At 44.4% G+C, this 27,489-nt stretch overlaps 1 protein-coding gene across 1 annotated transcript; it reads right to left on the minus strand.

Annotated features, from left to right (window-relative positions):
• Positions 1-13,998: 13,998 nt before the first annotated feature.
• LOC117044203 (mitochondrial amidoxime reducing component 2-like) lies at positions 13,999-26,346 on the minus strand. The gene is made up of 7 exons (XM_033144735.1): positions 26,072-26,346; positions 23,579-23,752; positions 22,346-22,508; positions 21,376-21,516; positions 17,754-17,815; positions 17,607-17,678; positions 13,999-14,211 (listed from the first exon to the last, which is right to left on the minus strand). The coding sequence occupies exons 1-7, from the start codon at positions 26,329-26,331 to the stop codon at positions 14,082-14,084; spliced, it is 1,002 nt and encodes a 333-aa protein (XP_033000626.1). The 5' UTR covers positions 26,332-26,346; the 3' UTR covers positions 13,999-14,081.
• Between the last annotated feature and the right edge of the window lie 1,143 nt (positions 26,347-27,489).

Consider the following 27,489-nt stretch of genomic DNA (forward strand, 5'->3'; position numbering starts at 1 on the left):
CAATGCACAACACAAAAATACAAAGTCAAAACACAAGAATACATAATGAAAGAAAAACAAGAATAAAATCAAACCAATAGCTCCCCTCCCACAAACACATTTTTTTTGGGGGGGGGACCCACCATAGAATGTTAATCAACCAAAGGCCTGGTTGAAGAGGAACATTTTCACCCGGCGCCTAAAGATATATAATGAAGGCACCAGGCAAGCATCCCTGGGGAGAGCATTCTACAAATGGGGAGCCACCACAGAAAAGGCCAATTTTTTTGTGTTACCACAAGTATTTGGTTTTCATGTATGTATCCCCTAGCTATAACGTTCAGAACCTTCAGAAGTGACTTGGGCTGTGATCCTGTGCATACTTGGTGAAGGGAATCGCTTAGACTGTGTACACATGGCCATTTGCTCCAGTTCTCTTCCACTATCGGTGTTAGAAGCCAAGTTCACATGACCGTCATATCCACACCATTTAAAGCACATAGCTTACCCCCGCAAAGAATTCTGGGGACTGTTGTTTACCCCTCTCAGAGCCATGATTCCCAGCACCCTTAACAAACTACAGTTCCCAGGATTCTTTGGGAGATATCATGTGCTTCAAATGTATGAGGCGGATGTGACCTTTAGACTAAGGTTACCAGATGTTTTTTTCAATGAATCCGGGGACACTTTTCAACTTCAATGGATTTTGTATGGCAACTGATTTGTAAATCTGGGGACTGTCCCCTGGAAACCTTACTTTAGCCGCAATCCATATGTATCTTTTCATTTCCTGAGAAATACTCACATTTGATACGTTTCCCCTCAAGCCAGCTTCCATCCCCTTTGAAAATGGAAGCCATCCATTGCACATGCACAGATGATGCCTTCATTGACTAGGAGTTTGGGGAAATTGCAGATGCAGGGAAACAACCCAGGTAAGGTTAAAAAAAAAGGTAAAGGACCCCTGGACAGTTAAGTCCAGTCAAAGGCGACTATGGGGTTGTGGCGCTCATCTCCACTTTCAGGCTGAAGGAGCCGGCGTTTGTCCGCAGACAGCTCTCTGGGTCATGTGGCCAGCATGACTAAACCACTTCTGGCGCACAGAACACTGTGATGGAAACCAGAGTGCATGGAAATGCCGTTTACCTTCCCACTGCAGTGGTACCTATTTATCTACTTGCACTGGTGTGCTTTTGAACTGCTAGCTTGGCAGAAGCAGGGACAAAGCAATGGGAGCTCACCCCATGGTGGGGATTCAAACCGCCGACCTTCTGATCAGCAAGCCCAAGAGGTTCAGTGGTTTAGACCACAGTGCCCCCCACTCCCCGTAACCCAGGTAATGGTGCACAGAGAGCAATGTAAAACATGGCTTGAAACGCAGCAGAAGGGAACTGATCTGGCTGTGTTTTAAGCTGCTAATGCACAGTGCCCTTATTACTAAAGCACATGCTATGCCTGCAGAAGCTGCCACTCCACCATTCAGTCCCTGACATCTTTGGTTAAAAGGATTATGCACCAGGTTATAGGAAGAACCTTTACCTGACTCCCCGGAGAGCTGCTGCCACCTCAAGTGGGTCAGGACTCACAACCACGTGGCAGCTTGATTCAAGGTGGGTTGCAAGAGCAGCATGGCCACCATGCAAATATGTGGCCAAAAAAAAAATGGATCCCCAAATTCATGTTGGGCAAAATGGAGAGTCTGAAAAAGTTAAAAGCCCACTGGAATAGGTAATACTGGGACAGACAAATAGCTTGACTTGATGTAAAGCAACATCTTAAGGGTCTTCCTTAAGGACGCGGGTGGCGCTGTGGGTTAAACCACAGAGCCTAGGGCTTGCTGATCAGAAGGTCGGTGGTTCGAATCCCCGCGATGGGGTGAGCTCCCGTTGCTCGGTCCCAGCTCCTGCCAACCTAGCAGTTGAAAAGCACGTCAAAGTGCAAGTAGATAAATAGGTACCGCTCTGGCAGGGAGGTAAACGGCGCTTCCGTGTGCTGCTCTGGTTCGCCAGAAGCGGCTTTGTCATGCTGGCCACATGACCCGGGAGCTGTACGCAAGATGAGCACCGCAACCCCAGAGTCGGACACGACTGGACCTTATGGTCAGGGGTCCCTTTACCTTTAAATAGCTTGACTTGATGTAAAGCAACATCTTAAGGGTCTTCCTATATACTTGGGAGTAAGGCCCACTGAATAAAATGGGGCTTACTTCTGAGTAAATGGGCATATGTAGCTGATCATCTTGAGCACTGGCATATAGGTCGTATTGGTGGATCCCCCCAGATATATGGATGTTCAGTCTCTTTGTGAGCGTGTCTCAGGTGGCATTTGTGGCAATTTCTTTCAAGAATGTTTACAGACGTATTTGTAACTTTTAAAAATGTGAATTTTCTCTGGACAGCCCCAGGAGAAAAGATTTCAAGAGTCCAATATGTTCTGTCTGCATAATTGCATACACATGTTTTGGAATTCCATGGTGAAATCAAGGGGGTGAATTTGGCACAAACAGCAGATTATATACCATCTCCCACTTGCTCCTTCTACTTCCCTGGTCTAAAATCCCCCTCTCAAAGTGGCTTGGCTTTTCTTTGCCTTTTTAAAAAGGCACTGTTGACATGCATTAGCACATAATGTATAGTTAGCTCACTAATCACTAAACTAGGCTGGCAGTACCTACAATTTTTCATATATTCCTCAACCTTTTGTTATGCAAACATAACTGTTCATTGACTATACTGTATTTTTGGAGCCACAAGTCTGAGAACAATAACAGCCTCAACATTTTAGTGTAAGCTGAAATTCATAGAAGGTTGACATCTGCAGCTCATGTCAAAATTCTGTGATTTCCCCCCCCCCTGCACTGCATAGGATTTCAAAAGACTCATAGCCTTGATGATACCCTTAAAAGAGCTGAAAAAGCAAATGTAGTACAAGGCCAATGCATGGGGGCTAGAATTTGTTGCTCTGATAGAAACTGGCGGGTGGGGACCTCAAAAACAACTGAATGATCAGTGACCTTAGAATGCTGACAGAGAGAGGGAAACAGAAAACCAGATAGGGAGGGGAAATGGAGTATCATTAAATAAGTCACGGCTGGCTGGCTGGCTGGAACACAGAACAGGAGCAACCCACATTCTGCAACATTTTGTTGCAGTTCTCATGTGTGTGTGTGTTTTTTTAAAAGAATTGCATCATTGTGTCATCTGATACCACAGGCAGGATGAAGGATCCCTTACCTCCTCCAGCCAGGCAGGAATCAGGGCCAGCAGGGATCACAGATGTAGAATGTTAATATCTGACCATAATGCCATGGGTTCCAAATATAGAAATGGGTTAGACCCTGCAAACTGCAGGCCTCCTGCAGCCTGACTGGAAATGAAGAGGCTGCTGCATGCTTTTTTTTTTTGCCCAGTGCCTGTTGGCTTGCAGAGAGCTGTGCCCCTGACATGTCAGCCATAATGCATTCTCTCTCTCTGCCTCTCTCTCTCTCTCCCCCCCCCCCCTTTTAATTTTGTTGCCCTGGTTATTTCTTCAGTCCAGATGTTCACAAACTGGGATCTCCCACGATTAGAACAGGCAACAAAACAAAATTATCACACCGATTAATACATTTGCAACAGCTGGGAGCAATTTCTAAATCAGATTATAAAGCCGCCTGGGGAGCAGTTATAGCTGTCCAAGCTGTCAAAAGCTTTCGCAACATCCAGTTTTATAAGCTGCATCCCTGTAAGGAAAGTTCCCTGCAGAACATTCTATCTGAATAAAAGGTTCAGGCCTTCGGAATCCTGGAGCAATAAGTCCCTACGCCATTTTGTCATCTCTGGCTCTCTCAGGCCAGCCCTGCCAAATTAAATGCCCTGGCCTCAGGCAGCCACTTCTCTCTGCCTAGTGGTACCCAGCCCTGCCTAGAGATACCAGGGATTGAACCAGAACCCTTTGCAGGCAGAGTCCGTTCTATACCACTGAGCTGCAGTGAATCCCCTTTATACATTGAGCTGGGAGTAAGGGTCACTGAACTCAGCAGATTCTGCTCCTATGATGGAACTCCCCCCCTTCTCCTGTACAGCTCCTCCCCAAATCTGTTCTGAGGGGTCCCCTGAATCTCACTTGCAGATGCAGGGGTGCAGGCCAGAGGGAGAGCGAGGGAAAGTTCCATTGCATGAGCAGAGGTGCAGTTATCTGGGGTCATTGGGGTGTGTGTATATGTGTTAAAGACCTGTTGCTCTTTCTGCAGCAGGATTGCTACCCCTAGTGTCCTAAAGCCGCCCAATCAGCACGAAAGGGGAGGGTTTTTTTTGAGCCACTGAGAACAAATCTCCTCACCTTTTTTGCTCACTGGAGCCAATCAGAGTGAAAGAAGGTGTGTCAGCCACTGAGGATTGGCTCCTAGGGTCACTCTGGAGAAGGAGGGCATGTGAGGAGTTTTTGCTCTGCGTGCTTTAAAGCTAAGCATTTAGGAATACTGAAACCACAAGGTGCTTCCGTTTCAAGAGAAAGGTGTTCAATGGGGCATACTCGAGTAATATGTATAGAATCATGCTTCATTCCCATGGGAGATTGCTATTGCTCTGTATCAAGTCCATATCTATGCAGTGGACTGCAGGGAAGGAGCTGTATTCCTGAAGAGAATATTTCATATTAAGAGGTGTGAAACAGGACAACATTCAGCAGATGGGCTGAAGTCTTTCCTGAGATGGAGTTTGTGCAAAAGGATCCTAGCAACCCTTGATACCTGGAGGGCCAGGCACCAGCCTGGGCAATGCAGCAGCACCCCAGGGCTGTGAATCTGTGAGCAAGAGGGGGGAAATCTTTCCGTGTCTAGTGAACCCCTTCTACAGCCTCTAGTGTGAGAAGATGGGCCTGACCTGCTATAAACTTGTCTCCCAAGAAAGCTTTGTTTGAAATGCGCAGTTTTATTTATTTTTTGCAAAACCTCCGATGACATTTCTTTGCTTTGCTTTGAGCAATTCTGCTGAGCTTGACTGCCCTCTACATTTCAATAACAGGAAAACACTGTAACTTGAATTAGAGACACACACACACACACACACACACACACAAGTCCTGTGATATCTTATGTGTGCAGTGGACATTCATAATCAGAGATCTGGAGGATGCTTTAAAATGCATAGGATTGGGCACCAGCAGAATTCATAGCAGCTCATATATCTTCACATTCAGCACAACACCAGGTGTGCACAGGAACCTTATGTACCGGTATATGTATTTGGTCAGCTCACTTTATCAACTACAGAGACCACAGTGTTAACAGATTCCTTGACTTCCGAGGAAGACCCCTCAGGGGTCAAAGCACGTTTGCTCTCTAATATAAATCTATTCCTTGTTTGCTGCATCAGTTTAATGCTCAGGCATTATTCAAGATAGATGAGAACATAGATTGTATTTCAGTACTTCCATCCACATCTGTAATATACTGTTACCCACAACCCCAGTCTTTGAGTGGTGTGAGATTCCAGAAGCCCAGGAAATGAGGCACAATGAAGACCGTGGTGCCTTTATTATATGCGGTTTATTTAAACATATATACAAACAGAGCCTACAATGGAGGGGGCTCACAGCATCAAAACCCCAAGGGGTTATTGTTTCTCCCATAGCCACAGCCTAGGATTCAAACAGAAATCAAACGAGCTCCAAAACATAGCTCTGAACCTCTCTCCAGCTTGTTGACTTTTACAGACTGCCACCTTTCCGCAAAAACACAACCCTAAACTCTCTGCTCTTTGTCCCTGGTAACTTCCTTGGAGCTCGGTGAAAAGGACAGCATGTGACAATTCAGTTTAAATAATAAATGTATGCAAATAACATGCTTGTCATGGCAAGTGTTGTGTTGTGAGAAGAGCCAGAAGACACAGCGATATCTTAATTGCACAGGTGGGCAACCTGTACCCCTAAGGTTGCCTGCAGCCGGTGGAGGCAGGTCAAGTAGAGCAAATGGGACACTGTCTGTCCAATTTCCATCTGACCTTGACCATCAGCCCCCAACACACACACCCGTCCTCTTTGTTGTTGTTCAGTCGTTCAGTCGTGTCCGACTCTTCGTGACCCCATGGACCAGAGCACGCCAGGCACGCCTATCCTTCACTGCCTCCCGCAGTTTGGCCAAACTCATGCTAGTCGCTTCAAGAACACTGTCCAACCATCTCATCCTCTGTCGTCCCCTTCTCCTTGTGCCCTCCATCTTTCCCAACATCAGGGTCTTTTCTAGGGAGTCTTCTCTTCTCATGAGGTGGCCAAAGTACTGGAGCCTCAGCTTCAGGATCTGTCCTTCCAGTGGGCACTCAGGGCTGATTTCTTTGAGAATGATTTCTCTTACTTACCTCCCATTCATTCCCTTTGAGAATGATTTCTCTTACTTACCTCCCATTCAGAGATAGCACTGCTGCCTGTCAGCTTCCTCCTGCTCAGTCTCAGTGTTGTCTTTGTAGAATTCAACTGAGGTGAGAATGGGGACAAAACTAAAGAAACATTATGGCCAGGTAAAATCACTAGAGGAGGGTGTGGAACAGGGCCCATGAGGGGTGTGGATGGGGGGGGGGCGTGGTCTGGCGAGGGCTCCAAATGCCAGATAGAGAGACTTGGAGGATCACATATGGCCCTTGGATCTAAGGTTCTCTAGCCATTGCCTTTATTTTTCATGGATTTCAGTTTGCACTGAAAGTGTTGGTGGACCTTTAAAGCCCGAAATGGCCTCGGTCCAGTATACCGGAAGGAGCATCTCCACCCCCATCGTTCTGCCCAGACACTGAGGTCCAGTGCCGAGGGCCTTCTGGCAGTTCCCTCATTACGAGAAGCCAATTACAGGTAGGTAGCCGTGTTGGTCTGCCATAGTCAAAACAAAATAAAATTTAAAAAATCCTTCCAGTAGCACCTTAGAGACCAACTAAGTTTGTTCTTGGTATGAGCTTTCGTGTGCATGCACACTTCGAGAAGCCAAGTTACAGGGAACCAAGCAGAGGGCCTTCTTGGTAGTGGCACCCACCCTGTGGAACACCCTCCCACCAGATGTCAAAGAGAAAAACAACTACCAAACTTTTAGAAGACATTAGGGAAGCTTTAAATGTTTAATAGATTATTGCATTTTATTGTTCTGTTGGAAGCCGCTCAGAGTGGCTGGGGAAACCCAGCCAGATGGGCGGGGTATAAATAATAAATTATTATTATTATTATTATTATTATTATTATTATTAATTCAGGCTTCCAGATGCAGCCCCAGAGTTTTGGCTGACTCTATGCATCTTCTCTTAGAAGCAGACATAGCTATTATCCTGGCTCCATGAAAAGTTCAGGAATCTGAAGATGACATCCAAGCACACCTATTACCTTCCAAATGTCATGGGAGAAATGGATGCAAAGTTTAAGAGCCTGGAAGCCCGTCTTCCCAAATGTTATGCCAAGATGCCCCCATGTAGGAAAAATATGCCATTGCAAATGTTTACACCATCTGATTTAGAGCTATACAGTTTCCCTTCAGCCATAAACCAGAACAAATACTTAAAGATTTATTACATCCTTCCCTCCAGAGACTTAAGTAACTGTAGTTAAATAATTGAGCAGTTAAACAACACAGAGTACCATTATTCTACTTCCAGGATTCCTGAGAGGCATATTGTTTTCCAAAGGGATTAAGGTCTAAAAGCTGAGCCTCTAAATATGTCCTTTGTCATTCCCATTGAACAAAGGGCACATGTGTAATTTTTTCCCTTATGTGCTCCATCACATTACACTGTGCTTCCCCCTTCCCCAGAAACAGAAATGAGCTGATCTCAGAGAGACCTGAAGGCTTGCTTAGGGCTGATCTACACGCTTTCTTTAACCACATGAAGACTGCTTGAAACTGACACCATGTGAAGGCCGGCCTCGGCAATTATACCTTGAGCCAGTCACCCACTTTATATTTTACTACGCACACAGAGAAGGGGGTATTTGCACCAGAACAGCGCATTCCTGGTGGCTACTGGTGCTGGCCTGGATAGGCTAAATTTGATATGGAAGGGTAATGATGAAGAATTGCCCCACAAAAGCCACATGTGTACTCCTCATATTGATAAAGCATTTGAGAGGGTTGAACAGGGCCATGGTCTTTGCTCTCCTGTTATGCGATGAAGCATCAGTGCATAAAAGATGTAGTGTTGCATTCAGCCCTGTCCTGCTCAGAGTAACCCTACTGAAATTAATGGGCGTAAGTTAGCCATACCTCTTAACTTCCATGGGTCTGCCCAGAATAGTTCTAGCATTGAATGCCACCCACACTTTCCCATCTATCTCCCACAATGGGAGGTCCACTGAAACTGCCGGTCTGCTGTATAACAAAGTGCTATAAATGTTGACCAGGCATAAGTGTTGCCAGCCATGCTGGCCTTAACTTTTGACAGGCAAAATGCATGGTGATGACCCAGGATGTTCAATGAACATCTCTCTATGGAAACTAATTGTTGCAGTATGGTATGTGTGTTGAAAAGGAACATAAGAAAAATGGGGTGCCTTGCAACAGAGAAATGACCGAAAGACACAGAGTAAGAGTAGATCTGGGAACTGCTAAAGAAATGGCATCTGGGGCTGCAGATGTCTCTCTTTGAAGATCTGAGGTGTGGCAATGAATTTGATGGTTTTAGGAGTGCTATGCTAGCTGTCTCCTCCTATGCTCAGCTTGTGTATTTGTAAATAAAGCAAATATTGGGAAAGTGTTATAAGTTCTCAATGACCTTTCCTCCCAAAGGAAGCCAAAATCAGAGAAGCTTCACCTACCGTCACCCCTGAAATCATTCACCTCTCTGGGAGGTGGACACAAGGGCTGGACGATATATCAATATATCATCCAGCACTGGTTTGGAATTCACATCATGATAATTGTTTCATAATATTTGAGCTGGTAATATACTGCAAATCACAATGTGTGTAAAAGCTAGGCAATATCTGGTTTTCAACATCGCAATAACTCACCAGCGACACCTCACAATATCACCAGCTTAACATTGCAATCTACCCAATAAGGATGGAACTATACAGAGGTGAACAGGACAATGTCCTGGCAACTGCTACTACTTAGAGGTGTATTGTCAATCATCTCACACACACAGTTTCATCAGCAGGCAAACCAAAATGCATCCCAACAGGACTTTTGGTTTTGAATGCATTTTGTCTTGCCTGCTGCTGAAAGTGACCTTGAAGTGATTGATAATATTTATCAGTTTTAGACCCTTAAGTAGTAGCAGTTGCCAGGACATTGTCCTGTTCACCTCTGTGTAGTTCCTTCAATATTTCAGCTATCACGATATATCACAATGTTTAGCTGGTGATATATCACGGTACTGAAAACCAGTTATCGCCCAGCCCTCGTGGACACTGCATAGAAATATTCAGTATGAGGGCTAAGCCAAAACTGAATGCCATAAGAGCTCACTAAAATTTGTATTCAGTATATAAGAGCACTTAATTTTATGCATCTGAAGTATACTTTTTTGTAAGTGTTTTTATGTATTTACATTTTTTAAAAAAGTAGTTGATTTTCTGTTATGCAAACTGGAAAGGTGACTCTTCAGGCTTTCAACTTGCTTTTTGTTATAGGGTTGTAAATATATATTAAGGACTATTTAGTTTCAGGAAGAAAAATTGTGTTCCAGACATCAGACATACTTAAAAAAAACAAGCAGAGTCCAGCTGAATGAGACCAAAAGTATATCTAATCTGGCATCCTTTTCCACCATAGTGGCCAACCAGGTGTTTATAGGAAGTCCACGAGTCGGACATGACTACAACAGCCCTCTCTCCACCTGTGAATCCCAGCAGATGCAGACTGCTTCTGACCCTAAAAGCAATATATACCAATCATGTCTAATAGCCACTGATAGCCTTATTCTCATTGAATCTGCCTAATCTCCTTTTAAAGCCACCTAAGTTGATGGCCCTGACCACAATTTGGAGAACTGAATTCCACTGCTTAACTATGCACTCTCTGAAATACTTTATCTTGTCTGTCCTGAATTGTATACCATTCAGCGTCATTGAATGACCTCATGTTCTAGACAAGGGTGGAATCACTCTACTCACTTTCAGCAGGCAAATTGAGGCAACACTACAGGTAGAGACCCTCTAAACTGAGCAGAGGAAGAGAGACTGCTTAGGGGCTACATTCGGAACCTGTGCCTGATGTTCTCCACATGGCCCCTAAGCAGTGTCTCTTTCTTCCTCTGCTCAGCTTAGAGGGTCTCTACCTGTAGTGTTGCCTCAATTTGCCAGCCCTATCTGACCCAGAGGACTCTGCCCAGACCATCCACCTCAGATGACTCACCCTCATTGGCTCTGCACTGCACCTGCCTCTACCTGGATGGAATGCGTCCTTGAGCTATGCTAATACCTCTTGCTTGCCTTGAAGGAGAGTTGCCACACCCACTTTTGCAACACCAACTAGGGCTATGTGACCACTGGAAGGTTGTCCATGGGAAATTATCATAGACTTGTAGAGCTTGAAGGGGCCCTAGTGCAACCCCCTGCAATGCAGGAATATTCAGCTGTCTCATATGGGGATCGAACCTGCAACCTTGGTGTTATCAGCACTACACCTTAACCAACTGAGCTAGAATGTGGCCACCAAACTGGAAAAGGTTTCCCCACCCTTAACTGAAGGGAAATAGTCTAATGTGGAGTTTTTGCTGAAGCACTTAATAGTATTTCACCTCCATGGAAGCATCTTGCAGGACTATCAACAGCCACTATTCCATCAAGTCTGAAGCTTTGGTCAGATATTGTCTGAGGCATAACCTTAGTGGGGACATGGCTATGGGAGCTACACTTCTAAATCTAGCACCACATCACTGCCTATAAGTGGTCTTTTCCTTAGCTTAGAGATTTGTGTTCTCCTTCCAGAAATCCAAAGGCCGCAAGTAGATAATTACTGCTCTACAAAAAGAAAAACAAGCAAAGGCGGAATCATGTTAACAGCCATTTGACAATAGTGTGTTTTTCAGCTGACTCATTTTCATTCTCTCTCTCTCTCTCTCTCTCTCTCTCTCTCACACACACACACACACACACACAGAGAGAGAGAGAGAGAGAGAGAGAGAGAGAGAGAGTCTCTCTTTCTGTGCACTTCAATTGGTTTGAAATATAGCCTAGCATTTATCTTGGCTGCATTAACAAGATCTGTTTTACCAATACATTTATATTTATGATGACTAAGGGCAGATTATAGCTGTTAAAGTTGGTCCTCCTGACATGAAAACACTACTTTGTCATTAATACATTTTCTAGTATAAACTGTGATGTCAGGTCAATGGAAAGGGTGAAAACTTTCCTAAAGTATGCACATGTCTTTTCCCCCTTCTTCTCCGAGCAATTGAGTCCTAATGGAATAACAAAAGGTCATAATAACAAACCATTACAGCTTTGGTCTTGGCAACGAGGCCTACAGAAGAATCTCCAAGAAACAGCCATCATTTCTCCAATGTTATGGCATGAGGGTGACAGGAACGGTACACAGATGTGGGCGCAGCACGGCGGTAGCTATGTGAAAGCTGAGCGATCAATTAGTCAGTTGTTTACCAAAAGCTTTCCTAACTGACGCTAACCAGAGCTCCAGGAAAGAAAGAAGATCCCAGCAGCTGTCACAGGGAGCCCACAGAGCATGCGCTCAGAGGCTAGCGAGGCTGTTATAGCCAGCCTACTCTTCTGAACACAGACCAACAAGCAAGAAGCTAAAATGGTGGGGGTTGCACCAGGCCCCATTTTGATCTGTTTCTCCTGCCTCATGCGCCAGCATTTCTTGGGTGTCGCACTATAGTTAGGGAACAAAAGGAGGGGGCCACCAGGTACAAACACAATCGATGAGACTTAACAGGGTTTCCATTTTGCAACGGAGCACTTCAGAATATGGAGTATTTTTGTCTTACAAAGATCTAAATCAGGCATAGGCAAACTCGGGCCTCCAGATGTTTTGGGACTACAACTCCCATCATCCCTAGCTAACAGGACCAGTAGCCAGGGATGATGGGAGTTGTAGTCCCAAAACATCTGGAGGCCCGAATTTGCCTATGCCTGATCTAAATACCTTGGGCATATAAATTAATATATGGTGTCCATACAAAACTTGGGAGGGATGCTACCATCACTGTGCTGCAGCGATTCCTTCTTAACCGCCACATTCAGTGGGACTTATTCCTACATAAGTGCTTTGGAATTGCAGCCAAACAGTGCAGTCCTATGTATATCTACTCAGAAGCAAGCACCATTTGACCTTCATGGGACTTACTCCCAGTTAGGTGTGTAAGATTGCAGCCTCACAGTGTAACTCTAACTGTATATGCTCATAAGTAACCTGCGTTGAATTTGATGGGGTTTGCTCCCAGGTTGGAATTGTCGCCTCAGTCTACTTATGCAAGGACTAACACCTGAAGCTAATGTAATGCCATGCATAGACGTCCCACCTGCAAAGTCCAAACCCCAGGGTGGAAGTCAGAATGAGCACATTTACTTAATTCTTTTATTGGTCTAGGGCAGGGGTGCCCAACTTTTTTCAAAGAGGGCCAGATTTGATGAAGTGAACATGCGTGAGGGCTGACCAAAGTTGTTTTTTAGGATTGGAGTGGTTGAGCTTTTTTTACGATTTTACTCCAAAGTTGTTGAGCTTTTTTTTTTTTAAGGATTGAACTTGTGTTGAGCTTTTTGGGCCGGATTAGGCCCCCAAAACAGACTTTGGATATGCCTGTTCTAGGGGTTCACTCTATCTGGTATTTCACTCCACTTGCCTTCCACTTTAACTTAGATCACTAGAATTAATATTGGAATTGGCACATGAGCATTTTGCCATTTCTGTTTGCACCTTCCCCACCCCCAAACTCCTTACAGATTGATCTGAGTGTCCATCTAATAGTTTAAGCACTGTGCCGCATTTTATGTACATCTGCCCTTAAAAAAAATTTTTAAGTCTCTCTTTGCTGGGAGGAGCAGCACTGGGCTGCTGATAAAGCTAGCAGTACATCTTTTTTAAGCATCAGCTGAATCTACTGTTTAGGTTTTCAGGAAGGACTCTCCAAGTTAGGTCTTTTCACAGGTGACACTAACAGTGTAATCCTACACACGACTACCCAGAAGTACCTCCCAGTTCAACAAAACTTACTCCCGAGTAAATGCAATCACAAGCACACTTACTAGGGAGCAAGCCCCAATGAATTCAATGAGAATTACTTCTGAATAAACATGTTTAGGATTGTACTGCAATAATGCCTTTTAAAACGTGCCTTCAAATGTATATACAACACAAGGATCACATTTTTTTTTAAACTGCTGTCTCTCTAATTGTGACTATTAATTCAAATCAAATGAACTTGCAGGTGGGTGCCCTCTGTTCCCATGAACAAACACAGTCTTATCAAGCACATCATTGATCTATCAGTCTACCATTTATCACAGATTAACTCAGATTGCCCTCCAATGACCATGGCCTTCCCTGCAGTAAGAATTACTAGCTGTGGCATGTCTAAAACATCAGGCCTGGACACATTTAACGCAGTTCATTATGATGCCATGTGCAGATATAATCAATTAACAGATATGTATTTATTTATCTATTTTAAATGCTGCCTTTCCAAAACAGTGATCAGAGAGAGAGAGAGAGAGAGAGAGAGAGAGAGAGAGAGAGAGAGAGAGAGAGAGAGACTAAGAATAACACCATGGGTATAACAAAGTGATCTTCCCTACAAAAAAAAAATCTGTTAGTCTTTACACAGTATACAACAGGACTCCTGTTTCCTCCCCCATAAAGTTTCAGCATCTTTCGAGATTTCAGTTCAAAATGCTGGTAATAAACAATTATCTGGTAACATCATACTAATCTAAGTTACAAATTACAATGCAGGTCTTTTTCTCTAAGAAGCCAAGTAAAATTATAACCGGCAGGATGTATGGGCACAAATTAGCTAAAACTAAGCACTTGGCAAATGAATGAACAAGACACATAGGTGCTTAAATTTCTTTCACTGATATAAGTGGGAATTTTTAAATGTTGAGATTTGGCTGGTTTGTGCCCTGTGATAACATTGCAACTGCTGAACAGATAAGCACTTTAAGGCAAAGAGTCCTCTGACCCCTCCCTAACATTCAATTATCTTATACACAGGGTCTCCAACTTTAATGGTTCCAAGTTTAGCTACTGTGAAAAAGCTCCCAAACAAGGGGGCAGATTTGTAGAGATGCTTCTCTGCTGGATCACACATGCGGTAGCTGCAAAGAAAAAAAACAGGATCTTTATTAGTGAAATTATGGCAAAGGACTGTTAGCGTGTGAAGAAACGGGTTACATTGTGAGGGCGAGAAAAACACTGTTACCTTTAAATTTACCCACACAATGTGACTGTTTCTTCACACAGCTGCCCCACATTTTAAAACTTTCGAGGGGGCTCATAGGGTCCAGTTCTACATTTATTTATTTTTATCCTGCACTTCTTCTAAGGAGGGACCATAGCTCAGTTCTCAGGGCACCTGCTTTTTTAGACAGCAGGTTTAATCCTGGCAACTACTCTCAAGAAAAAGTATTTCACGTGGCGACGTTCCAAGTCTGTAGCTGTAACAGTGGTTGGTTTAAATGACGTGCAGAGTCTTCCATCTTTTGAGAATAGCGTCTCATTCGCTTTCCTAAGGTGTCTTACAAAAGTGAATTGTGAAGGGAGCTGAAAGAGTTAAAATGGCTTTTAAAACCTCTTGGGTACTTTGAAATTTATTTCCCTGGCTGCTGTGGGCTTGTCAAGTAACTGATGGGGGGCATGAAGGGGTAGGAATCACTTTTGCTGTTTGGACATTGTGGAGATAGAGTGGTAGGAGAATTATTTTCTTTTCACCATTTACTTGGCTGAGATTTAGTGTCCTGTCATGCTAAACTCTCCCCACGCAGACAAGGAAGGCACTTTGCATTTGCCAGATGAGTTCTTGGGATGATTACGGAAGACCTTCTCTCGCCCAAATTTATGGTGCCCCCCTTGAAAGTTTACACTTAGTTGTATTTATAACGGCTTAAAGGCTTAGCGAAATCCTGGACGTTGACTGTGCTGCATAAGACCTTCAAGCTTTATTACAGCAAATTTAGACGGATAATGTTATATGATAGACCAGATTATGGGACAGAAACCTGTGAGATCCTCTGTGTTATCATTAGAGCAGTCAGCCGAGCAAGACTTATTGGTTGATTAATAGTTTTAGAGGAAGATGATTAATTAAACAATACAATTAAATACATTTGTATATTACCAAAATATCAATAGTGGTGCCTTTTTGAGATACTGAAGGAAGCATGAGATAACTTTCAATTAACATTCATTGCAAGAAGGTAACTGTTGTTTTTTAATGTACGCTTTTACATTTCCTGTTATGGTAATCTGCCGGAACCAAAACTGACTTTTAAAAAATCCAAGTTTCCCCTTAATTTTCATACCTGGCCTGAAATGGTTAATCAAATAATGCTTAGGACTGCAATCCTAGCTCCACTTATGTGGGAATAAGTCTTGCTGAATTCAATTAAACTTACTTCTTGTTAAAGTTGCACTGTTAATTAATTAATCAACAAGCTCACACAAAATTACTAGAGAGCAGTATAGAAATGTAATGCAATGAGTTAGTGAATGAATTAATCATTGTTGTAGCACAATTTAATTCGTGTTGCACAACTGTACTACAATTAACTAAGAAAATGCCCTTCATATTCTGCTCTTCTAAGGGTACTATACTTCACAGAACTAAGCAGTATTACTGATGCTAAATAAATGTTTACAACGGCAATATTAGGAGAAGTAATAGCAACAGTACTCCATGGTGTTTCAGTGGGCAACATTCAGGCAGGTTTACATGTTAGGTTATGTAAGTGAAAGGCTACCTCTCCCTGTTTGTTGCATCTAGCATGGCTTGCCACATGGAGCCTCATGTTTGCATCAAGTTTCCCATCAGCTTCAATTGAATGTAGAGATTACCAGTGCTGTTTTAGACATTCTGTATCGGGGTGGAGAACCTTTCCAGATGTTGCTGGATCCCAACTCCCATCAGCATCAGCACACATGGCCTATGGTCAGGGATGAGGGGAGTTGGGAGTCCAGTAACATCTGGAGGACCACAAGTTTACCACCCCTGTTCCATACAGAGACTTGGCAAATTACACTAGCAGACATTTGAGATGAACATGGAGAGGTCTCAAGCAAAAACAGTCTCCACCTCCACATGGCTTAGCCCTGACCCATAGCAGATCCAAATTTGAACCCTGTTTGCATATTTCATTAAAATTATACACCGTTCAAATGAGGGGGGACCCAAAGCAGTTTGCAAAAGAAAAAACTGTAAAATCAAGAAAAATTACAACCCTACTTTAAATTATGCAAAAGTAAAAATACTAAAACAGATTAAAATTGCCCCAGCTTTCTAAGCTCCTGGGTAAAGGTAAAGGTAAAGGTACCCCTGACCGTTAGGTCCAGTTGCAGATGACTCTTGGGTTGTGTGCTCATCTCGCTTTATAGGCAGAGGAAGCCAGTGTTTGTCCGCAGACAGCTTCCGGGTCATGTGGCCAGCATGACCAAGCTGCTTCTGGCGAACCAGAGCAGCGCACGGAAATGCAGTTACCTTCCTGCCTATTTATCTACTTGCACTTTGACGTGCTTTCGAACTGCTAGGTGGGCAGGAGCAGGGATTGAACAACAGGAGCTCACCCCGTCGCAGGGATTCAAACCGCCGACCTTCTGATTGGCAAGCCCTACGCTCTGTGGTTTAGACCACAGCACCACCCGTGTCCCCTAAGCTTCTGAGTAGGCTTGTCTAAAGAGGAATGTTTTTAGCTGGTGCTGAAAAGAGTACAGTGAAGGCGCCTTATTGATCTCAATAGGCAAGGATTCTTGCATTGCTTTTTTATCCCCCAAATGTGACCTTCAGCATACCATGCAACAGGGGAGTTGTATGCAAATTGCTTGCCATTGCATTAGATGCAGCTACACCTGTTTTCTGAGCATCAGTTTTTAGCTGAAGGAGGTTCAGTCATGAAATTACTTTCAAATGGTAATCTAGATCACAGGCTGCCTCTTAATACCCTGATCCAAAACTGAAAAGTTAAAAAAGATATTTGACTCAGAGGACAATCCTTTGCATGTTTAACTTAGAAGTTACTCTGAGTTCTCTCTAGTCAAAGGAACTTGCTTACCTACAGTGCTGAACATCATGTATGAAGACCTAGAAATATATGCAGTGATGCAGGAAGGTAAAGTCGATGGACATAAGTGTATACTACCCAAATACAGGCCATATTTTTAAATTTTAAAAAGTGATGTAAGTCTCATGGAACACAGTACATAGGATTAGCTTCAGAAGCAGTGCCACTCATGTACTGAGCAAGGCTGTTTCCAGATAGGGGCCTAACTTCCAAATGGGTTTTGATTGATTGATTGATTGATTGATTGATTGAGGTATCACAAGCAGGTCATTGGCAACAGTGTTTTCCCTTCCCAAATCAATTCCCACCCCGTCCCCCAAAGGTAAACCTGGGTTAAATTGGCGAGGATACAGACCAGCATTTTGCTGCCAGCAATAAATGAGGAGCACCCTAACACTATGCCAGACTTGTAACTGTTCGTGATTGCTGTCATACTTTACCTTCTTAGTGTTTCCAGTGGCTCCTTTCTGTCTATGATGCCTATATCTGGGTCAACAGTTGTAAAAAGACACCTGCAATGGCAAACGACATTTTGTAGGAAACAGGATCAAACAGCTGATTATTCCCTTTGCCAACCCCACGCTTACCTTCCACATGCCATCACCTCTTTCAGTTCCACATCACCAATTATAACCTTGCCCCAGGTGTCCTAAGGGAAATCAAGCAACAATTTGTGTTTACTTTCATACTAAACTTCTCATACTCAAATTCAACAGGTTTCACACACACACACACACCCATTTACTGATGTGCAGCTGCTTAAAACTAAAATGGAGATGATTTTTTTTCCAATGAAAGGGTCAGATGTTACTAAACCACAGGTCTGAAAGAAGCAGATATAATATATTAGTACTTTTGTTTTGCATCATCTGGAATTACTTAGCCTAGCAGATGGGCTAGTTACTTACATGGACTGTTCTTCTGAGCCAGAAAGGCTAGTTATTACATTCTTCAAAGCCAAATTCCCATGACTGGTTTTTAAGTGGAAGAGGCATCAAAGGGGGCCTTTCCAACCCAGTTTTCATGCGATAAAGTGGTTTTGTGGAAGCAACCCAATATGGTAAAACTTTTCACCACGTGCTGACAAAAGCTTGCAATAGCACAGGGATAGGGAACCTGTGTGGCTCTCCAGGCTTGGGCTCCAACTCCCATCAGTTCCAGCCAGCGTGGCCAATCAGAGGCGGAGGAAGCCGCTTGGTCACCCCGGGCGACAAACCCAGGGGCCTGGCTCTGCAGCACACACGCGCAGTGTAGCTGCATAAGACGCATGGCGTAGCATGCGATGCATGCATCGTACGCAGCAACGCATGCACCATGCGTACGACATGCATCGCTGCGCATGACGCACAGCGTGGGGCGGAGCAGCCTCACTCCGCGGCATGCTCGTGGCCCGCCAGAAGGGCTCGGCTTGGGCGGGGTGCACGCCACGTGTCACCCCCCTCCCCTGGAACATGGGGTGCCCCACCCCCATCGCCCCCACCTCGCTATGCCACTGTGGCCAATGGTCACGGATGATGGATGCTGTAGTTCAGCAACATCTGGAGGCTTGCATGCTTTTTACATGACCCCTATGTGAAGACAATCGAGGGAGAATGTCACTGTGGGTGGTATTCAGCTAAGTTTAACTCAAAGTAGACCTGCCGAAATTGCCGAATATGGCTATGTTAGGTCCATTAGTTGCCATGGATTTTACTCCAACTAAGACTTAGTTGACTACTACCCTGCATCATGACTTCTTCATTGTCCCTACATTTTATCTAGTAAGTAAAGGGGGAAAGAAAGAGGGACACATTGGTGTACATGTGGGCAGCTGAGTAGATGCTTCAGGAGGGAAAATGTGGGGAGGGAGCTGGCATGTAGATGCAGAGAGCATGAGAGATGATGTTGAAACACACAAGAAAGAAAGAAAGAAAGAAAGAAAGAAAGAAAGAAAGAAAGAAAGAAAGAAAGAAAGAAAGGGGATGTGGAGGACAGATGAAAGAGAAGCCCCTGGAGAAGAACTGAATTGTGGGGAGGGGAAAGAATGAAGGGGAATCTGGAGCCATTCTTCCCCTCAGTCTACAATGGCTCCCCAAATAGCTAGTCACCTTCACAAATGTGTGTGCGCATGCACAATCTCATCCTCACTATGGCCTAGTTACTTAAAAGTTCCCATTCTTGTGGGAGGGAAGTCAGTCGTGGGATTTTGACAATCAGTGCAGCTGCTTCTGAGGGAAGGCTGAATGTCATTTTGGGTTGAATGAGGACTTCACTGAATGTTTAGGGCACAGGGTGGACTCTCTGCCAGTTGCAGAGTTGGTGTGGATTGACTAAGAGGAGGGACTAGAAGTAGGAGGACCTGACGAAGCGAGGTAAAGGAGTAGGAGTCACATTGGTTAGAATGAGCTGTTTAAGGACCTGAAGGAGAGAGGCACAATTATTTTACTCCCAGTTAAGAGCTTGAAGTTTAGGTCACATTGGCATGCTGCCAAAGCTGCTTCTCCCTCACTTCACCACAAGATGGCAATATTACCACTCTAAACTAACTAACCATGTTGCAGCCTCCAAAGGAGCTGTATCATAACTCAATAGAATCATAGAAGGAATCCCGGGGGTTATCTAGGCCCCTCTTGCAGGATCAGTCTCAAAGCAGAAGCCTCCTTATCTCTGCACTGGTTCACCTGAGGGTGCAGAATCCACACCTCTGCCCTCCTATCTGGTGCTTCCCAACACTTTTTCCTGCTGTCCTCATTTGAGTGGGTTCCTCATTTTAAACCCTCGCTTCCATCTCACCTTTGCATCCCTGCTGATCTCTTATACTACCTTAATGTGAAACTGCTAATTAGATTCCGCTTTGCGCCCATTGTGACTCTAGCCCATGGGTCGGCAAACTAAGGCCCGGGGGCCAGATCTGGCCCAATTGCCTTCTGGATCCGGCCTGCGGACGGTCCAGGAATTGCCGCGTGGATCAAATAAGCAAAGTTTCTGTTTTGTACACACACCCTCATTGTTACAATGCCTTCCAGAGACTATCATTATTATAATAGCAGTATTAGGCAAACATTCACAATGTGGGGGAGATTTGACACTGCGCCTTTTGCCTAGATTTGGCATGTTCTACCATATTACACTGGAAAATCCTGATTCATCCTGACCTGCAACATTTCAGAAACAAGGCGGCAGCAGCAAGGAGAAAAACAAGGCCAATTGAGATAACCTTAGGTTGAGAAGGTTGCAATATGGAACTGATTGCAAGCCATTTTCTCATAAAGAAAATGAGAGCATACAATCTCAACAGCAGGTTGTGTGTGTGTGCGGAAACGGGAGGTGTTATTTTTAGAGGCACCCCCATAACAAACAGATATGCATTCCAGCTCTTAGCTCTGCTAGGAATGCTTAGAAAGTTTATATGGAGGGAATACTAGTTTTCCCTTAGGGTAGCTGCCATGCACAACAACACTAGAAGTGCATCTGAGTAGGGTGCTAACTTCTGAATTGTCTGCTAATATTTCTGCTAGCTATGCAAAGATTAACCAGTACAGTAACCAGTGAATAAAATGGAATGTGCATGCAAGCCCCTAAGAAACAGATCCTTTTCCAAAAGGAAATGTCATGCAGAAGAAGTATTGAAGCTCATCACTTTTACAGCTTGGTAATATACCTGCACAATGCCTATTCCACAGCTGTCAACCTTCCCCTTTTTTGCGGGGAAATTCCCTTATTATAGCATTGGGAAACAGCAGGGAGGGTTGACAGCTATTACTTTAAATTAAAAAATGACACCAGTTCTACCGCTGTATATATTTTTTTTCAGGATCATAGTAGAGAAGGAATGGGTTAAAATTCTATCCCTGTGCCCTGTGTCCTCTATCTGGATTGCTTATTTTTAAATGAAAATGAAACCAGATATAATGTCACGTTTATGTCAGGTGCTCATTAATACAAATTGGTTCAATGAGAAGCCTATCTTACTGTTTTCATTTAAATCAGTGCATCTTATAAAAAGTCTGGAAATGAAAACGATTGCTTTCTCCTGTTACACATTTTGTAAATGTTACCAACATAAAATCCTTGTAACTGTCTATATTCCAAGATACATATACTGCAGTTGCTACACTATAACTCAGGTGCTTTTCCAAATGCTCGCATAAAATGTTTCTTTCTAAAAACACACACATTTTGGATCCATTGTTTTACAAACCACAGGGGAAAGAACAACGTTTTCTCTACCTCCTCATAAGCTCCGCAGCCTGAAACAGTAATGTTTGGTCTAAAATGTCGCATATTGATTTTCTTCTCCATTCTGGCATTTAAATCTTCCATTGAAGCATCAGAGATGATTAAGAGCGGAGCACAGTCACTATAGGGAATCTAGGTTGCAAAGATACATAAATATTACTAATGTCACAATAGCAGGTTAATAAGTATCTTGCTGGCACCCCTCTCAAGCATTCATCATGAGCACATTCCACAGGTTCCTCAGCAGCCATAGCAAAAAAAACTTCCTTGCCATTTATTATTAGTTTTGGAAAATCCCACCAGTTTACACCTCTTAATCTCTTCCCTCTTTCGGTACTTAGAATGCAAGCAAGGTGTTACAAAATTTGTGACATCCCATGCAATGATTAGCCCATGAAGTTTTATCTATCGTTAAATGAGTCTCTCACACTTTAACTTGTTCATTTTTGCATCCCACCTTTCCTCCAAGGAGCTCAAGGTGGAGTACACAGTTCCCCTCATCCTCTTTTTATCCTCACAACAGGCCTGTGAGGTAGGTTTGGCTGAGAGTGAATGACTGGCCCAAGGACACCCAGTGAGCTCCAGGAGAGGGCTGTTGTCCTCTTGTCCTGATTGTGGAGTCTCCAAAGGCATTCTCAGCTTCTCCAGGAAGTGCTAGGAAAGACTCTCCATATGAAACCCTGCACAGTCACTGCTTCTCAATGTAGAAAATGCTGAGCTAAATGAACAAATGGTCATCCTTTGAATAAGGCAAATTAGCTTGTTCCTATGATGCAGCTGGATGTTAGGGGAAACAGGATACTGGACTAGATAGGACTCTGGTCTGTCCCAGCAGGGCACTTCTTACATTTTTTTTTTAATCAGCTATCAATTCAGATGTAAAAATTTGGCAAGGATTTATTTATTTTTAAAGCAGGATGGCAAATGATTAATGCTCACAATAAAACAATATTTATCTAACCTCATCAGTAGGTTGAAAAGGTTTGTGAATCTCTTCACATTTTCTTGGTGCCATGTTGGTCTCATAATGTACCAGCCGATATGGTTCTGACTTCAAGAAAGTGGTGAACCAATGAGCCACTTCATCACCACAGTCCCGGCCTTGAATATCAAGCCCAAACACCCTGTTGGGAATCACAAAATGGAGACAGGTGCTACACAAGATAATAACATTGTAAGGACGTTGGTTTTATCCTCAATTGAAAAGAAGACATTATTGTAAGGGAACACAACTCAGATCACTCTGAGGTCCACTTTACTAATTCGAGAGAACCATGTTGTTGTGTTCTTATTCCAATTTTATTTTTAACCCCTTTACTGTTCACTTTATTTTTCTCGTTGCACACCTTTGTGCATTTTCTCTTTACTTTGGGTGTGTCTGAATAATTAAATTTGTTATAGGAAAAACAAACCCCCCTCTCTATTGTTCCTCCCTCATGTGCTCTACTCTTTAACATACACTTCTTTTCTCTCAGCATCATGATGCCTTCATCCTCATCACTATTAGCTCCCTCTTTTTATCTGCACTCACATCTCTACTCTTTCCTGCTAAGATGAGTGGTAGTAGCACTAAAGATTTTTATTCTCCCGGATGAAGCACACATTACTAGCTAGCTGAATGGGAAAGTTGGTGCCAACTGCATCATGTGCTTTCAAAGAGGAACAGAAATGCAGAGCTAGTAAACATGCATTGTCCTATTCCAACTTCTACCTTTTGATGAACTTGGGTGAGCCTTTATTCCCACAAAGAAGTGGGAAAGCACAGAGGGGGGAAATGGAATTCAGGTAGGGAACACAAATGGATCAAGCAGGGGCACATTAGCCTGTGGGCCTTATTACTTCTTCATTTATTTGAATCACAGACTAATAGAGTTGGAAGGGACCCCCAAGGGTCATCTATTCCAAACTCCTGCAAACTAGAGTATTGTTAAACTATATTCCAATAAAATCTCAAAACAGTGGAACTCAAGGCGATCAGGTCTGCATAATTGAAACATTATATTTCAAATAACCATCTGAGTATCATTATTTATTTTGTATTAGATACTGGACTCTTGTGTAGTACCATCATGAACATTTAGAGACATTTGACACCTAACAACAAAGGCCAAGAAGGCAAAGAGAAAACAATACGTGGAACTAACATTTTCAGCAGAATTAAAAAGAGAGAGACTAAAACCTATTCATTCAGCACCTGCAAGTCTTCACTGGATTTTTCTTAGGAGCAGTGATAGGGATGGTCAGTTCCTTCATTTCTGGAGCATTCAGGATTAAGAGACCATTTTCACAATTTACAGAGACCAGAACCAGGCGAGGCTCCTGCCGAGCTGTGACCATATGACCATCTTCCTTAATCACGAGCCAAAATCTATGATTAAACATAGAGAGGATTGTTAATCCTTTAAATGTTATACCTAAATTGCTGACAGGGCATGAGAAAAATATTGTTACATGCCACCCCAATCTCCAGGCTGTATAAGATTCCAGGACTACAAGGAGTGCTTACCTGCATTCTTTGATTCCCTTTAGATCACGAGGCACAACAGAGACTGTGGTGTCTTTATGATATATGGTTTAATTATACAGGTCTACAAGCGGAGTTTACCATGGAGGGATCTCCAGCATTACATTCCAAGAGGTTCTGGCTTCCCCCATAGCCACAGCATTGAATCCAAAACATACATCAGCATCCTACTTTTTGTCTCCCTCTCCAGCCCACTGCCACTCTACTGCTTAGCTCCTTAAAGGTAAAGGAACTCCTGACCATTAGGTCCAATCGTGTCCGACTTTGGGGTTGCGGTGCTCATCTCGCGTTACTGGCCAAGGGAGCCGGCATACAGCTTCCGGGTAATGTGGCTAGCATGACTAAGCCGCTTCTGGTGAACCAGAGCAGCGCATGGAAACGCCGTTTATCTTCCTGCTGGAGCAGTACCTATTTATCTACTTGCACTTTGATGTGCTTTCGAACTGCTAGGTGGGCAGGAGCTGGGACCAAGCAACGGGAGCTCACACCATTGCAGGGATTCGAACCGCTGACCTTCTGATCAGCAAGCCCTAGGCTCTGTGGTTTAACCCACAGCGCCACCCACGTCCCAAGCTTAACTCCTTACTGCCATTCTAAACCATCACCTACCTAAAACACTGGCCTTGTATTTATGAACTAAACTCTCAGCTGAGGGAGGGAGGAAACCCACCCATTTGCAAATGAGATTTACTCTTTCATCCTTTGAAATGCTAACGATTCATTACTCCAAAGTAACACCTCACACAGGAGGCATGTCCTGACTTAATTGCCTTTGACACTTAGCTTAATTGAGGGATTAGCTAAGTCTAGCTCACAGCTTAATTACACACTGGGTCTGGCTTAAAGACACCCCATATGCTAGCACCTATAAACCTATAGCAATATTTTAACACACTATCAAAGCTAGCATCCTTATTGATAAATGAAGTGGTTTGTTGCAGAACACAACTGGATGCCTTCATCTGACCCAGCTGCAACAAAACATGTCTCTCTCCTATCGGTCTCTACACCCACTAGTGCTGTAACTCTCCTTCAACCCCAAAGGCACACTCCATTGTCTCCTGAGGCAGACGGATGGAAACAACAACAAGGCCTTTTAATCTGGGGGTGGTGTTGCTGTCGCTGTTACTATGTTATGCAAGGGATGTGGGTAGCGATGCGGGTAGCGCTGTGGTCTAAACAACTGAGCCTCTGGGGCTTGCCGATTGGTGAGTTCCCATTGCTGTACCAGCTTCTGCCAACCTAGCAGTTCCAAAGCATACCAGGGCAAGTAGATAAATAGGTACCATTGCGGTAAGAAGGTAAACGGTGTTTCCATGCACTCTGAAACTTGTCATTGTCCTCTGTGCACCAGTAGCAGTTTAGTCATGCTGGCCACATGGCCCGGAAAGCTGTCTGCGGACAAATGGCGGTCCCCTGACCTGAAGCAAAATGAGCGCTGCACCCCATAGTCGCCTTTGACTGGTCTCAACCGTCCAGGGGTCCTTTACCTTACCTTACTATATTATGCATTTTTGTGTTTTTATATTGCAAACAGCTGGTGATCCTCGGATGAAGGGTGGTATAGAAATTTAATAAAGAAGACTACAAACGCCATAGAATTCCAGATTGTGTAAGCAATTCCCCACGGACACCACCTGACTGAAGCTCGGGGACACCTGTAGCAACAGAAGCGGCATTAAGGGCAGAACGGGCTTCGCCTACTTGGCGCAAGGGTCCAGGTCAGGAAGCGTTGCTTGCGGATAGCAGCTGCAATAGGGCCGCCCGCTCCCCCCCCCCCCAAAAAAAAACGCGCGCACACCAACATGGTTCTCACACCAAGAAGGGAAGGAGGCGCTAAACTGGCCTCATTTGTCTGGGCGCCAAGTTTGCCCGACGCGTGAAGAATTCCAGCGGCCTGCACAGGCGCGCGGAAGATCAAAGGTCTCCGAAAGGAAGCGGACGCCACGCAGGGGTCCGCGAGAGCTTTGTGGTACCATTAGAAGCCCGTTAGTCTTCAAGTCGCCACAGGACGGACTAAACACACACGCAGCCCTTCCTCCATTCCTCCTCCTCAGCTCTCCAAAGGAAACAGAGCTTCGTCGCCTCCCTCCCTCCCGCCGTTTCCCGCCCGCCTTCTTTGCGCCCTCGTCCCCGCTCGCCCGGCCGCGTCCCTCTCCTTGCCTGTCGCGCAAGTCTCCGCTGCGGACGCCCAGCTTGGTCAACTCGGCGCTCTCGATGGGCAGCCCCATGCAGGACTTGACCGGGTAGATGGTGAGGCTCGACACGGCGCCCACCCGCACCAGCTCTCGTCGCGCGCGGCGCCGGCCCCAACGCCAGGCCGCGGCGGCTCCCAGGCCCACCACGGCGACCGAGGCGCAGAACAAGGCGAGGCGGGAGGACGGTAGCGCCGGCATCGAGAACCGGCCAGGCCCCGCGGCCATAGTTGTCGAGGGGGGACCGTGTCGCAGGCGGGAGAACTTTAACCGGAGGCGGGCCTAGGCCGGGCCATTGCCTCCCTTGGCCCAGTTCCTTCTCGCTTGGCAGGCGCCGTCGTTGCAGGCGCCCCCGCCTTTATCCAGACGCTAGACGTCTATGGCAGCTGGCATTGCGTTCTTGTGCACACCTACTCAAAGGCAAGCCCCACTGAGTTCAATGAGACTTACTCCTGGGTAAGTGCAGTGCTTTTTACCCCCTGGGGGAATGCATCCCCCCTAAACATTTTGTGAATCTAAGTTTGGTCTCATTGAGGGGCAGTACAGTATTTCAATATGAGTAGTAAAATGAGAGTGCCCTTAAACATTTTTTAAAAAATAGAAAAAAGCACTGGGTAAATGCATACGGGATTGCAACCCGAGCGTGTGCATGTGTGCTTACTTCCACCATCGGGTTTCTTGGCAACCCAGAGAGCTGGGTTTTTTGGGAGGGAGGTAACACCCCCCCCCCCAACACACACACACACAGAGAGAGAGAGAGAGAGAGAGAGACCACTGATTAAAGAATAGAAAAAATCCACTTGCAGGGCTCAACATGAAAAAGTTATTAGGCAGAGACCATTTTGAAAAAAAATAATCACAGAGTTTTCACTCTTTGTGTTGGAACACCTTGCCACTTTCCTTTCAGGTCAGCCAGAATACCAAATTATATATCATGGTACCCACAGTGATGGATGGGACTTTGTAGATGCCCTAATTCTGTCACCTTCCCAAATCCACACATTCTTTCACTACAAGTGCCAGGAGAGGGAGGCTAAAGACAGTCCATCTCTCTCAATGGGGCTTAATCTCAGAAGTATATAGCATTGCAACCTAAATTCCAGTTTCTTCATGTTTCACTGTACATTTTGCTGGAAAATAGCACCAGGATATGAGGCAGAAGGGTGGTTGGAAAAGGAGACACACCAACTCAAGAGATACTTTTATCATGTGAAAATGCTATAAAGACTCCACATTAGATACACATGTATACATTTAGTTCAGTTTACTAGCAACTATAAAAACTTCGGACAATGTTTTCAAATAATTTATCTCTGCTACTTCAATCCAATGATTTTATGCAAGGAGGATACTTTTTATATAAAAAAATACATTTAAATGTTTCCC

Source organism: Lacerta agilis, chromosome 3, assembly GCF_009819535.1.
Source record: "Lacerta agilis isolate rLacAgi1 chromosome 3, rLacAgi1.pri, whole genome shotgun sequence".
NCBI lineage: Eukaryota > Metazoa > Chordata > Lepidosauria > Squamata > Lacertidae > Lacerta > Lacerta agilis.

Excerpts from the sequence above, each read along its gene's own strand:
- LOC117044203 (XM_033144735.1), bottom strand. The coding sequence starts at position 26,331 with ATGGCCGCGGGGCCTGGCCGGTTCTCGATGCCGGCGCTACCGTCCTCC. Across the intron at positions 23,753-26,071 it reads AGCGGAGACTTGCGCGACAG|ATTTTGGCTCGTGATTAAGG; the intron begins GCAAGGAGAGGG and ends GTTTAATCATAG. Across the intron at positions 17,816-21,375 it reads GCTGCGGAGCTTATGAGGAG|GACACCTGGGGCAAGGTTAT; the intron begins GTAGAGAAAACG and ends GATTTCCCTTAG.